This window comes from Bos grunniens, chromosome 2 (genome assembly GCF_055505025.1).
Source record: "Bos grunniens cultivar Pamir isolate PY7600 chromosome 2, Bosgru_T2T1.0, whole genome shotgun sequence".
In the NCBI taxonomy this organism is placed as follows: Eukaryota; Metazoa; Chordata; class Mammalia; order Artiodactyla; family Bovidae; genus Bos; species Bos grunniens.
This window is the reverse complement of record NC_141166.1, coordinates 89,551,818-89,565,136: the sequence shown is the minus strand read 5'-3', so window position 1 is coordinate 89,565,136 and position 13,319 is coordinate 89,551,818. Positions and strand designations below refer to the sequence as shown.

Here is a 13,319-nt window from a genome sequence, read left to right as displayed (position 1 = left end):
TGAGTGCAGCTGTGGTCAGACAACACATTAGGGTGCCCTGTCCTTCCCCAGCCCAAGCACACCACCCAGCACAATCTCCTCCTTCTCTCCTGGGGCTCTGGGTCTCCAATATACATGACAAGGACAGAAACACATCCAGAGAGGATTCACTCGAGGTGTGGCCCCTCAGAAGCCCGGGTCCTCAGCTGTTCTTTTAGTTCTGTGAGTCTCTCATAGCTTTTTCTTTTTTAATTGGAGCATAGTTAGTTTACAACATTGTCTTAGTTTCAGGTATAAAGCAAAGTGATTCAGTTACACATATATATCTACTCCTTTCAGATTCTTTTCCATTATGGATTATTACAAGATACGGAATACAGTTTCCGCTTTCTCTTTTTGTTTATATCTTCACAACCCTCATTGGACCAGTGGGGAATGAAGCCAGGAGAGTGGGTGGTTCTCCCCACTCCTAATTTATAAAAACAAGGTGTGCCCCCCACCTTAAGCCCCCAAGCACTTGGGGCCACAATGCTGGAATGGCAGTGGCAGAAATGAATTAAGGCTTGGTGTAGTACACGCATTATGAGTCACAGGTCAATATGCTGAGGATCAATATTCTATTACACCCAGAGGAGAAAACGACAAGGCCCGCATCTGAAGTAGCCCATTAAGCTAGGAGCATATAGGTGGGGTGGGGTAGGGTAGGGACCAGACTACCAGCATTTAACAGAGTATTTCACAGCTTTTGAATGACTTTGGGCAGGAAATGCTCTCTCCTGCGGCAACTGTATCAGATGTACCTCCCTTCACTTATTTACAGTCTGCCTGGACCAGACTGGCCACTGAGACATCATATTCTTTTACCTTTCCCACCCCTCTCCATGTGTGTGCTAAATCACTTGATTCATGTCTGACTCTTTGTGACCCCATGGGCTGTAGCTTGCCTGGCTCCTCTGTCTGTGGAATTTTCCAGGCAGGAATACAGGGTAGGTTGCTATTTCCTTCTTCAGGGGATCTTCCTAATCTAGGGAGTGAAGTGAAGTCGCTCAGTTGTGTCCGACTCTTTGCAGCCCCATGGACTGTAGCCTACAGGCTCCTCCCTCCATGGGATTCTCCAGGCAAGAGTACTGGAGTGGGTTGCCATTTTCCTTCTCCAGGGGATCTTCCCGACCCAGGGATCGAACCCTGGTCTCCCACATTCCAGGCAGACACTTTAACCTCTGAGCCACCAGGGAAGCCCAAATCTAGGGATCGAACCTTCAAAATTCCAGCTCTCTAGTTGACACCACCCAGCCGTGCCCTCGTGACCACGAGGAATCAGAATGCACAGGACACACTGGGGGAAATTCCAGTCCCTTCTTTTCACACTCATCTCCCCAGCCTAAACACAAACCACAAGGGCAGCGTGCAGACTGCACCCACAACAGAAAAAGAACGAACTCAGGAGTCCAGCACCCTGTGGAGTCAGCTTGGGCAAGTCTCATATCCTGCCTAAAAGAGACACATGGTCTCCAAACAGAACAGAAAGCCTCTGGATTTTTGTTGGATGAGCAGTTAATCCTTAAAATAATCCTTCACTCACATCCAGTCAAAGGACCACCTCACCATGCCTCCACCTGCCTAACTTCCTGTCTGAAAGTTTTATACCACTTCAGTAGGCTCTCTATATTTGAAAACTTTCGCTTCCAGAAAAAAAAAAAAAAAAATCCTTTAAAATGTGAGCTTGCAGGACAGAACTCCAGAAAGCTCCCTTCTCTTAATCACTCAGTGATTACACGTTAACATGGGGATGAATGCAGGGGTCTCTCAAGACCCTCCCTCTCCTCTTCCCTCTCCTCTCTTCAGAGTCCAGAGAGGACCTCATCCCTACCTATACCTTCAATTATGTCCTAAAGATCCATGACTCCCAGGGACTTCCCTGGCAGTCCAGTGGTTAAAACTTTGCCTTGCAACTCAGAGGTTGTGGGTTCGATCCCTGGTCAGGGAGGTAAGATTCCCCCATGCCTTACAGCCAAAAAATCAAAACATAAAACTGAAACAATACTGTAGAAAATTCAAAAAAGACTTTAAAAATGCCTCACATTTAATGTACATAAAAATTATGCTAACCATAAATTTAAAAAAATCCATGACCCACATATTTTTCTTTGTCACTCAGGTAGCTCCCCGGAGCTCCAGACACTCAGACCTAACTTCTTATCTGGCATTTTCACCTGGATGTTCCATAGACTCCCCTCAAACTCCCCTCATCATCTCCCACGTCTCACTTCCAATTCTCCTCCCTCATTTCTTGTCTCAGTGAGTGGCTCTGTCCTCCATCCAACTCGGCAAGCCAGAAACCTTGACGCTGTCTCTCCCTACAGCCACCAGCCTCACCAAGCCTGGCTGGTTTCACCTCCTAAATACCTTTCTGGTCTGCCCATCTCTCTCCCTTTCCACCGCCCTCTCAATTCAACAACTAAGTCTCAGGCCTGGAGGGCCACCCCAGGTCCCAGCGCTCTTCCCAGACCCTCCAGTCCACCCTCCAACACAACCAATGGGTCTTCGAAAAGGCAAATCTCATCATCCGATATCCTTGAATGGCTTTTCACTGCTTCTGAGATAATGACCAGAATCCTGAATGAGTACTGCCCAGACTAGTCTGCTGCTCTTGCCTGTCACAGTTCGGAGCTGGCCCACCCCAGCTCTCCACCCTGGCCTTCATGCTCCCGCCCCTCAGGGCATGTAAGCCTGGCTCCCTTACCCCACCCCCATTTCCACCCGCACCTCCTATTTTGCTCAACAAACTGCTCTGTTTCTCTTGGAACTTACTGAAGGAAACCTTTGCTGACTTGAGTCAAGCTCAGGGCCTTCTTCTGTAATAACTCTCGGCACCTTATCCTCTCCCTTCTTGATACATGTATTGATCGTGCTTGGAGACTATCTCCTTCACCAGCCTGTAAGCTCTGTGAGGGCAGAGACCATGGCTGACTGCTCACCCTTTAATCCCCAGCACTGCCTTTAACACGGGTTTACTTAACATACAATTATGAAAATCTATCATGTGTCAGAAACCACATGTTAGTTTTCCCGAATTATGTAAGTTAAGGGCTTAGGTAGGATCTCACCTCACAGGATGTGAAAAACAGTAGATTTTTGAGTAGATTTGCAAAGTGGATGAAATGAGACAACAGTTAAAATGAGGCCAAGTGACTAGTTCAAGAGCAGGGGACAGTACCCAAAAGAGATAAAAAGATAAGCATCAGCCAGGCAAAAAGGGCAGTGGGCAGACCCGAGAGGACAGTGACTGAGGGATGGAAAACTGCAGGGCTGGTTGGTGCTTGGCAAAGGACAGGAAAGAAAAGAACAAGGTTAGTTGCCCACACCATGATGTTTCTAAGGCCAGTGCCCCTCTTTTGCCAAAAGGTTTCATTGAATGTTCCAGGTATCCAGCAGAGAAATGACCCAAGTGGATCGCAGAAATAGAACAAAATTTCATAGGGCACTCCACGCCTTTCCAAGCACCCCTCCCCACTCTCCTACCCCTGCCAAATTGCAAGAAGGCATCCACCAGCCACAGATGCTGAATTATTCAATTATTCTAGCAGCTTTCAAAACACATGTGCAGCTAGAAAATCGCCCCCAAAGAAAAGAATCGTGTTATTTAGGCTACTAGGTCATTTCTTGAACCTCTCTTGAATCCTGGTTGGCCACGTAATTGTTCTTCAATTGAACAGTAGCTCATTGACACCCACCCCTCCTAGCAAAAACAGAGGCAAACATATAATCATAAGACATCTGCTGCTAACTGTGCACTTCCAAGCAGGCAGGTTACTTTTGGATTTTGCACAGTGGCCACCAGGCTCCCACATTCACCCAAGATTGAGACCTGATGCAGCATCTGAAATAAATACCAACACCAACCATCCACTATCTCCCACTACACACACCAAGCTGCCTTGTTTCCATGGGGAAAAAAGGGGGGCTGTGGATTGAAAAAGGACTTGTGCATGCTAACCTCCAACACAAAGCAAAAACCACTGAAATGATCTGTCTGCACGTGGAAACCCTTCTCCAACGCCTCACCCATAGTCCACCCACCACTGCACGTCAGCTCTCTGAGATATTTTCTTTGAGGAGAACACACCAAAGAGAATGCTTTAGGGAAAAAGAAAAATGAGTCACGAAACAAGCCTTTGAGACTCCATTTTAGGACCGAGCTTCTTCAGGAATCCTCTATTTCTAGCTCTGAAGAAGCAGAGCATGAAGATGAGTTGAGCCAAAAAAAAAAAGCAAACATTTACCAGAGGTGACTTTTAACTCCAAATCAATTATAAAACTCACAGAGGAGAGAATGACATTTTTCATCTAATCAAAAGCAATCAAAACCCCAAAATCTCAAACACTACCCTCTACACCTCAAATGTGGCTACCGGAGAGTAATGGATAGAGGCGCATCTCAATGGAAGCAGATTAAGGCAACCTTGCAAACAGTCACTTGGCCACACTAAGAATGTATGTCGGTCAAGTGACAGGGTGGGGGCAGGGATCAGTGCTAGGGAAAACATCTGCTCGTTCACACAGCTTGCTGAAAGGCCGGACCAAGCTCCACCATCACCCACTCTTTCCCAAGTGTCCCAGGACATCAATAGTCATGGGGGGAAAAAAGCACGCACTCATACCTCCTCCTTCCTCTCCTCCTTCCTTACCATTTCTCCATCTGTTTAGCTCCATCTCCAGATGCTGGATAACATTCTTCAAAGTCTTAGTTTTCTCTTTCTCTTTTTCGTATTTCTTCTTCCATTCTTCAGCTGTCAGTTCCAGGTTCACAGAGACAGTATTCTTGATGGTCTTAGCCCTGGTGTGAAAAACATAAGGGAAAAGTTCTGAGCAGAGTTGCTAGCATTTGCTAAATCATGAATATAATTAAACTTCAAATTCCTTTCACACCAGAAGATTAGGACTTAGGGAGCAGGAAGGATGCTAGAGCTTTTACCACCACCCTCTTAGCTGCTTTAGTGGCCCCACTATTTCTAAGGCTCCAAACTCACCTTTTCCCTTTTCTTTTCTCCTTTTCCTCCTGCCTGTCTCTAGACCCAACGGGATTTTCATCTAAACTGTCTCGAGTCTTTCTCTATTCCCTCTGCCACCATTTCTATTCCCGCTGCTACCACCTTGGCCTATGTTCTTAGAACCCACCTGTGGTTATAGCCTAGCTTTTTCAGACATTCAGCATCCTCTTTAAGCATCTTGCATGCCACTTTCAGATTCATCTGCCCAAGAAGAGCTTCCTTTCAACTCAATTAACGTCTATGAAACACTGGGGATTTATCAAGATAAACGAGACAAGGTCTCTGGCCTTAGAGTTTACAGTTTCTCATAACAATATACATACAGACAAATCAATTCTTTCTCTTACTCACATTTGGTACCTTAGCACCATCCCTACGGTATTGAACACATGTCAACACATGCCTCCAGGGACAGATGGTCACTTTACCAACTCAGGGTGGCCAGGTGAAACCACGGTCCGAGCTGAGCACATCCTCTCCCACCGTCCAGTCAGCAAGAAGGAGCGGAGGGCCCACTTTTCTGAGATCATCCCATTTTTTTCAAGAAAAGTCAGAAATTGAGATTTTTCTTTGCATATCCCAGTTCAATATAATTTTCCAAACTGATGTGTGGCATACACAAACAAGTCTAACGGCCACCATTTTGGCCCTTGTGGTATAAAGAGTGACCACCTAGGCCAGATGGCCCAGAGCAGGCTGTGATGCCCCAGTGGAACTGTGGACAGTAAATCAAGGCTGTGTCAGCTCCAGTCAGTAATGAAAATGAAATACATGATTCACCAACGTATGCACAGAAATGAACACATAACGTTTGTCCAATTGAAAAGCAAATTCATGATGGCAGGACGCTACTTGTTACATACTTTTTAAGAAGTAAAAACTTCATTTATGTGCTATCCTGTTTTATTTGCTACTGACTTTTTCATTTTTAACTCCCACCAGTTCTTGTCCTGCCACATTTGCCAGCACTATCTGATGTGTGATTCGGGTTGATCACTGTTGTCATGAAATGACATTTTGGACACGATTTCTATTTCAGTAAAAGAAATTCAGCAGTCCTCACCAGTGCAGCAGATGTCACCCTGTAAATTAATTTCTAAAGCAGACAATTAAATAACCCAACTGTCAAAAGAAGAGTTAAAATGATCTCTATGCAAGATTCAAGAATTAGTATGTCTCCCTCACTCACTATAGCTTATGGCTGCTGTCTCCAGAAGTGTTTCGACTCTGTTTTCAAATAGTAGCAACTTTATTGCTACTTTAAAGTCTGTGCCAAGTTGACACTCTCACCCCAACACCCTCAGGCAGTGTCATGGATGTTTCTCAGATACAAGCACAAACACTGCAGCATCCATTTTAACTGAGTTAAGTCAAAAAGTGAAAAATAACCTATGGCTGAAATGCTTATGGACATTTAAGGATGTACTTTGATGCTACTAATCTTACTTATCATACCACAGAGTCTCTTGATGATTTCCAATGATACCAGAAGGAGAAGCATAGAGCCTTTATGCTGTAATCTGGCAGGTTTAGCCAGAAGTACAATTCTGTGAGCAGACCCAACAAGGTTATCACTGGTATAACTGATCCTCATTCTCAAAGTTCTCTTAAGTTGTTGAGAAAATTCTTTTTCTCCCACTTCTGCAGTAATCAGAGTCCTGGCAGGGAATAGTCTTCTCAAATAGGGAAGAGTTTAACAAAAGTACGGTAAGGGTGATGGGAAATAACAAGGGATAACAGGTGTAGCTCAGATGGTAACGCATCTGCCTGCAATGCAGGAGACACAGGTTCAAACCCTGGGTCGGGAAGATCCCCTGGAGAAGGAAATGGCAACCCACTCCAGTATTCTTGCCTGGAGAATTTTATGGGCAGAGAAGCCTGGCGGGCTATAGTCCATGGGGTCACAAAGTGTCAGACACGACTGAGCGACTAACACACACACATACACACAATAGCGATGGGGGGATCCGTTACCACTCTTAGGCTGAAGGGGGCCCAGAGGAAGGGAACTATAAGAGGAAAGCTGTCTACACTCGCAGATACAGAGACCGAACAAGTGGTTACCAGTGGGGAGAGGGAAGGGGGAAGGGCAAGGCAGGGCTACCTAACCTAACCCCTACGGGATTAAGAGGGACAAACCACTAGGTATACAATAAATAAGCTACAAGGATACACTGTGTAGCACAGGGAATATAACAAATATTTTATAATAACTACAAAAAGAATATAACCTTTTAAAATTGTGAATCACTGTATTGTACATCTCTAACTTATATATTGACAATATCACACATCAGCTATGCTTCAATTAAAAAAAATAAATTTAAAAAACTGTTAAACTCTTAAAAGAAAAATGCTGCCCTGTCGAAGCTGTTAACAGCCTTTAGTCTAGGAACACAGCCAATCTAAAGTGACCCTTCATGGAAGGAGCCATGAAATTAATACTCTGTTCTCTCCTTCTGAGTCCTGCCTGTTCCTCTCCCATTGGTGGAACCTAACTGGAAGCCAGAGGCAAAGGAGCCCACTGTAGTTGTCCAAGCTGGTCACTGACCCAGGGTGCAGGGCAGAGGAGAGCAGAGATGGCACAGAAACAATGCAGAGGAGCAGACGGAAGACACACAGCCCAACTCCCATCTGGAACCGAGAATAATATGTCTTCTGCTGCTGCCCTAAACAGACTCCATTCAGTCACTGATGAGGCAGACCATCATGCCTCTCCATCTACTAAATGGAGAACATGAAGAAACCAGCCAGCACTGATTAGAAAGATATTAATTATCCCCAAATGTGTTCTACAGATTTAAAATAATCTGAAATAAAATCTCAGGAGATTTGCGTGCTGCTGCTGCTGCTAAATCGCTTCAGTCGTGTCCGACTCTGTGCGACCCCAATAGATGGCAGCCCACCAGGCTCCCCCGTCCCTGGGATTCTCCAGGCAAGAACACTGGAGTGGGTTGCCATTTCCTTCTCCAATGCATGAAAGTGAAAAGTGAAAATGAAGTCACTCAGTCGTGTCCAACCCTCAGCAACCCCAAGGACTGCAACCTACCAGGCTCCTCTGTCCATGGGATTTTCCAGGCAAGAGGACTGGAGTGGGTTGCCATTGCCTTCTCCAGATTTGCATGTATGTATTGACATTGACAACCTGATTCTAAGATTTATAATAGAAATAAAGAAGGCCAACAATAGCAAGGACAATTTTGAAGGACAACGAGGATGGAATATCAATGCATTATAAAGCCACAGTAATTAAAACTGATTAAATAGTCCAGAAACTTTAGAATAGAAACAAAATAGATTATCCACAGACACTCGGCCATGTAGCCATCTGATATACAACAAAGGTGTGTATCCAGCACAGAGGGAAAGGACGGTCCTTTCAATGTCTGGTGCTTTACTGACTCCCCCAGTAACATATAAAAAATTCTATGCGGATGAATCACATGCATAAATGTGAAAGGTAAAACAACAAAGCTGCTAGAAGAAAACAGGGGAATATCTTTAAGACCTTAGGGTAGATAAAGATTTATTTCTTAAATAGAGCAGAAAGAAAAGATAAACTTGACTTCATTAAAATTAAAAACCTCTCTTCATTAAAAGTCACCATTAAAGGAGTTAAAACATAAACTACAAAGTGGGAAAAGATACAAACAATCCATGTATCTCACAAAGGACTTATCCAGAATAATCCCTATAAATCAATCAGAAAAAAGCACACAATTGGTGAAAACACCAGGTAAAGATTTGAATAGGAACTTCACAGAAGAAGTGCCAATAAATTGTACCCAGAAAAGTGTGTCAAATGTCATTAGCCTTCAGGGAATAAAATAACAAAAAGATATATTTACACACCTCATAGAACAATTAACATTTTTTAAACTGATAATGCTAAGTGCTGGTGAGGATGTGCAATGACTATAACACTCATCTGCTACTAGACAGAGTGTAAACTATTCCAATCATTTTGGAAAACTCTTTGGTACTATCTATTAAAACTAAATACTCATATGTATATAACCAACAGAAATGAAGACATATGTTCACCTAATGACATGGCAATCAATGCCATGGCAACTTCATTTATAATAGCCCCAAGATGAACACAATCCAAATATCCATCAACAATAGAATGCATACATACATACTGTATTGATACAACAAAATACTGTATACCTACGAAAAATAAACTGCTCATAATCTAACAATGTAGTGAACTTCAAAGATAACAATGTTGAATAAAAGAAGCCAGATACAAAACAATACTGTATGTCTTTATTTGTAAACAGTTCAAAGACAGGAAATAGTTATCTATGTTGACAGAAGTCAGGATGCAATCTACCCTTGAGAGTTGGGTACTGACTGGGAGGGTGTAAAACAGAGGTTTCTAAGATGCTGGGGTGATAGATACATGTGTATATACATTTGTTAAATTTTTACTGAGTTGCATACTTATATTTACTTTACTGTATGCGTGTTATACTCAATATAAGTAAGTTAAGAAAAATAAACTGATGTGTAAAGAAATCAAGTCAGATAAGAATTTCCAGATTGTGAAATAAATAAGAGCTACTAAGAGACAGTAAACCTCTATGCCTCGATAATTGCCTGTACTCATCTTTCCGGCCAAGATCACTTCTAAATGATACAGAAACTACAAAATATTGGAGTTTCTTCAAATTACCTTGGCCTCCCCTGGAAAGGCCAGGAAGATGTTTACTCTTGGTACCTTCTTACCTCTTGTTTTTCAGCGTTTTCCTTCCCTCTCACAGTTGGAAAAGGAGCTCTAGACAAACCCAGACCTCCACTGTATAGAATAAATCTGTAATGTATGATTCCACACTGTGACTGGTGTATGTCAGAGACTGAGATCCTCCCACTGTGGGTTGGGAGAGGGTAGTCTAGCATCCCTTTCTATCAGTTAGGGTTCTCCAGAGAAACAGAACCAACAGAACAGACATATAGATGGATGGATGAGTAGATACCCTATCTGATATATACATAAGATATACCTTCCATCCATCTGTATAGCTATCTATTTAAAGAAATTGGCTCACTGGAAACTCATGAAGAAGTTGTTGCTGCATTCTTGAGGAAGAATTTCCTCTTCTCCAAAAAACCTCATTTTTTGCTCTCACAGCCTCCATCTGACTGGATGGGGCACACCTCTATTACGGAGGATAATGTGTTTACTTAAAGTCAACTGCTGCTAGATGGTAACCACATCTACAAAACACTTTCATAACAACACCCAGGTCAGTGTTAGATTAAATAATGGGCTGCTACAGCCTAATCAAGCTCACACACGAAACCATCACACCTTCTACTCTATTCTAGGTCCTAGTTCCCATATAAGACACCTAACGTTCTTCTGGAAACGTGCCTGCCACAAAGCACCTTCCCGTTCCCCAGTAAGGCCATTTCCCTGCTCGTGAGTGGGGGATGTAGGGAAGCAGAAACCAAGAGCTTTAAATTTGGTCTTTTGAAAAACTCTAGTCTCCCAAGAAATATTAAGAAATGACCAACGTGGATGAGGATTTGGCATCCAGGTAAATTAACTCTCATCCACAACATTTCATCCTCCAAACAGCAAAAATTAACCTATGGGTGTTTTGGCAACTCTCCAACAGAAACCGATTTGAGTCTTAATCCATTGTATGTCAAAACTGTAGCCTAGCATCTCCCTTGGCCAAAGCTCTCGCTCTGGTCCTGCTGGGAACTTGTCAAGCTCTGCACACATGTGTGTTGCACATACACCACTCAGGCTCTGCCTAATCCAGCTACCATCAAACTGAGCATGAAATGGCACAGTTTTGTGTTTTTTCCCCCAAAAGTGCGTATCGGAAAAAGAAAAAAGAATATTACTTTTCCTGAACTATCCATTCTTCTTCCACATTTAACATATAAAACAAAGCCTCTGAATTATTCATGCTGGATCAATCAAAACACTTGGTGTCAATGATGTGCTGATTCAGGCTGTTTCTAAACTGGTCTCCCCAGGGGCCTCCCCTTTTCCTCATTACTGCCCCAAATCAAGGTACACTAAACAGGCTTGCGAGATAATTGGGGGATTTGAGTTTACACTTCTAAAACTTCAAAATATCCTTTTCAAATGGTGCTATAAAGTACTTTGGAAGAATAATTAAAGACTAGAAAATGAAACGCTAGAAGCCAGATGAAAAAGAAGACTCGATGAAACTGCTCTAATTTGAGTCCCCAGCCCTTAAAGCTGCAAGTATTCAGCTTCCTGACAGAGGACAGCTCTTTGACTCTCCATCGCCTGGAAATTCATATTGCCTCCTCAACCAAATTGAAAGCTCTATGACAACTCAGGAAATGGCTCTACCACTTTCCTAGCACAATGCAGGGCATTCAGGGGACAAAAAGCGACAGGCCTGACCCAAGAGAAGAGCCACCATCACGGAAACCAAGAAACAGACACAGTGAAATCTTTTCCTTTAAATTCTAAGACTTCATCTAGAATCCTGCAGAGTGCAGACTCGGAAGCTGCCCTCAGGCCTCTGTACACTGTCATGTTTCTGCTGCTTCAAAGGACCTACTACTGTTTTATTCAGAATATCCATACAGTATGGCTTAACAACAAACACGGACTTTCTTCGTGTTCTTGAAAGAACCATGTGGTGATAACCAGGGAACTTCGTGCTGCCCGTAGGTGTGGCCACCCCTGCAGCAAGAACATAATGAACGCTCATTACACTGAATTTGGGAGATGCCCGGCAGTCCTTTTTGAGTTCAAAGTGCTTAATCTCATTAGCTATCAGTACCATGTCAAATCTGAGGTTCAGATTCATGTCTGCTGTGTAACTGGGTTCAGTGTGTGTATTTAACAATAAAGCAAGTATTGGCCCCGTAGAGAAGTTAGATGTCCTTGAAGAATCCATTAACTAATTTGAAGATGGAGGAAAGGGAACAAAACAGAACACATTTCTAATTATAAGCAGGAAAACAAATCAGATCTAAACCTCAACCAATTTTTGGACATAGTGGTGTCATAGTACAGCAACCGCCCCAGTGGTCTTATTCCTACATAATAAGCACCAGATTCGTCTGCTCATTCGTTTGATGACATTTGTCTACTGACCACCTACTGTGTCCCAGTTGTGCTAGGAGCTTGTTGGTGCCACTCACTGATGTGGTAATAAATTAATTCTTATCCTTATGGAGCCCAGTATTCGGATGACTCTGACAAAAGATTACAAACCAACCTATTTCATTTGAAAATATAATTGACCTACTGTTTATTTCCTGGCATCCCAAATTATCAGCATTTAATCATCAGATTATCAGATTTCGTTCATCATTCACTGCAGAAATCTAATTCTACTGCTTCATTCAGTCCTGATCCTTATATTACAGCTGTATCCTGTACCTTAGGTCACATTTGGCCCAGCCCCATGCATGACTGTGACCTTCCCAAGCCTGTTCAAAGATGGAGGAAAGAAGGAACCTGCAATTACGGGACACCATATTCCATGCCAGCCCTTGTGCTGAGTAAAAACTGAAGCAACTCATCTAATCCTCCCAATGATTTTCAGAAGTAGGCGTTATTATATTATTATGTTTTTTTCCTACAGGCAAAGAGACTGAGGTTCCAAGAGAAGGAAAAGGGAGAAAAAAGTCAGGAGCAGAGCTGAGGTTCAAAGCTGGAGTAACCGGCCCCAGAGGCCTATGCTCATCTAGATTCCTGATCAAGCAGCCCGCATGGGAGAGGCTGCGGGTCAGGTGATACAGTCTCAGTCCAGTAACATCTCACAATTAACCAGCTTTGTGGCCTCAGGGGCAGGACCTAATGGCTTGGAGCCTAGGTCTCGATCCCATCCTCTGTACAAAGGGGAGAGACACCTACCTGACACAATTTCCATGAGGATTCTGACATGTCTGGCACATGCTAGTTCCTTAAAACAAGTGCTAGTGATAATGATGATGCTATGATGGCCTCACTGAGATTAGAAGAAAGTAAATCATCATTTTCACTGACACCTAAAACTCTTCCTCTAGACAGTTGTGACATGCCCACCACCAACAACAGCCTTGAGACAGAGCCTGTGCCCCAGGAAGACTCTGGGTTGCAAAGATGTAAAGTATCTTTGCTTTATGGGTGGGAATATTTTTTTTAAGAGATGTTGCCTTTATAAATGCATCCAGGGCTGGTTTCCTCCAAAATGTCTTCAGAGGAAACTGTCAAAGCTTAAGTTTAAGAAACCAGGAGAGGGGCTTCCCTGGCGGCCCAGTGGTTAAGACTCCATGCTTCCAGCGCAGGAGGCCCAGGTT

At 43.3% G+C, this 13,319-nt stretch overlaps 1 protein-coding gene across 8 annotated transcripts in view; it reads right to left on the bottom strand.

Moving 5' to 3' along the window:
• Positions 1-13,319, bottom strand: part of KIF5C (kinesin family member 5C) — a 159,714-nt gene that overhangs the window by 61,080 nt on the left and 85,315 nt on the right. For all 8 annotated transcript variants that reach the window (XR_015146033.1, XR_015146034.1, XM_086352621.1 and 5 more), the window contains one exon: positions 4,668-4,816. Coding sequence is in view for 6 of the 8 variants with exons in the window: in XM_086352621.1 (XP_086208747.1) it covers positions 4,668-4,816 (149 nt within the window). In the remaining 2 variants the exon portion in view is untranslated. The remainder of the gene's footprint in view (positions 1-4,667; positions 4,817-13,319) is intronic.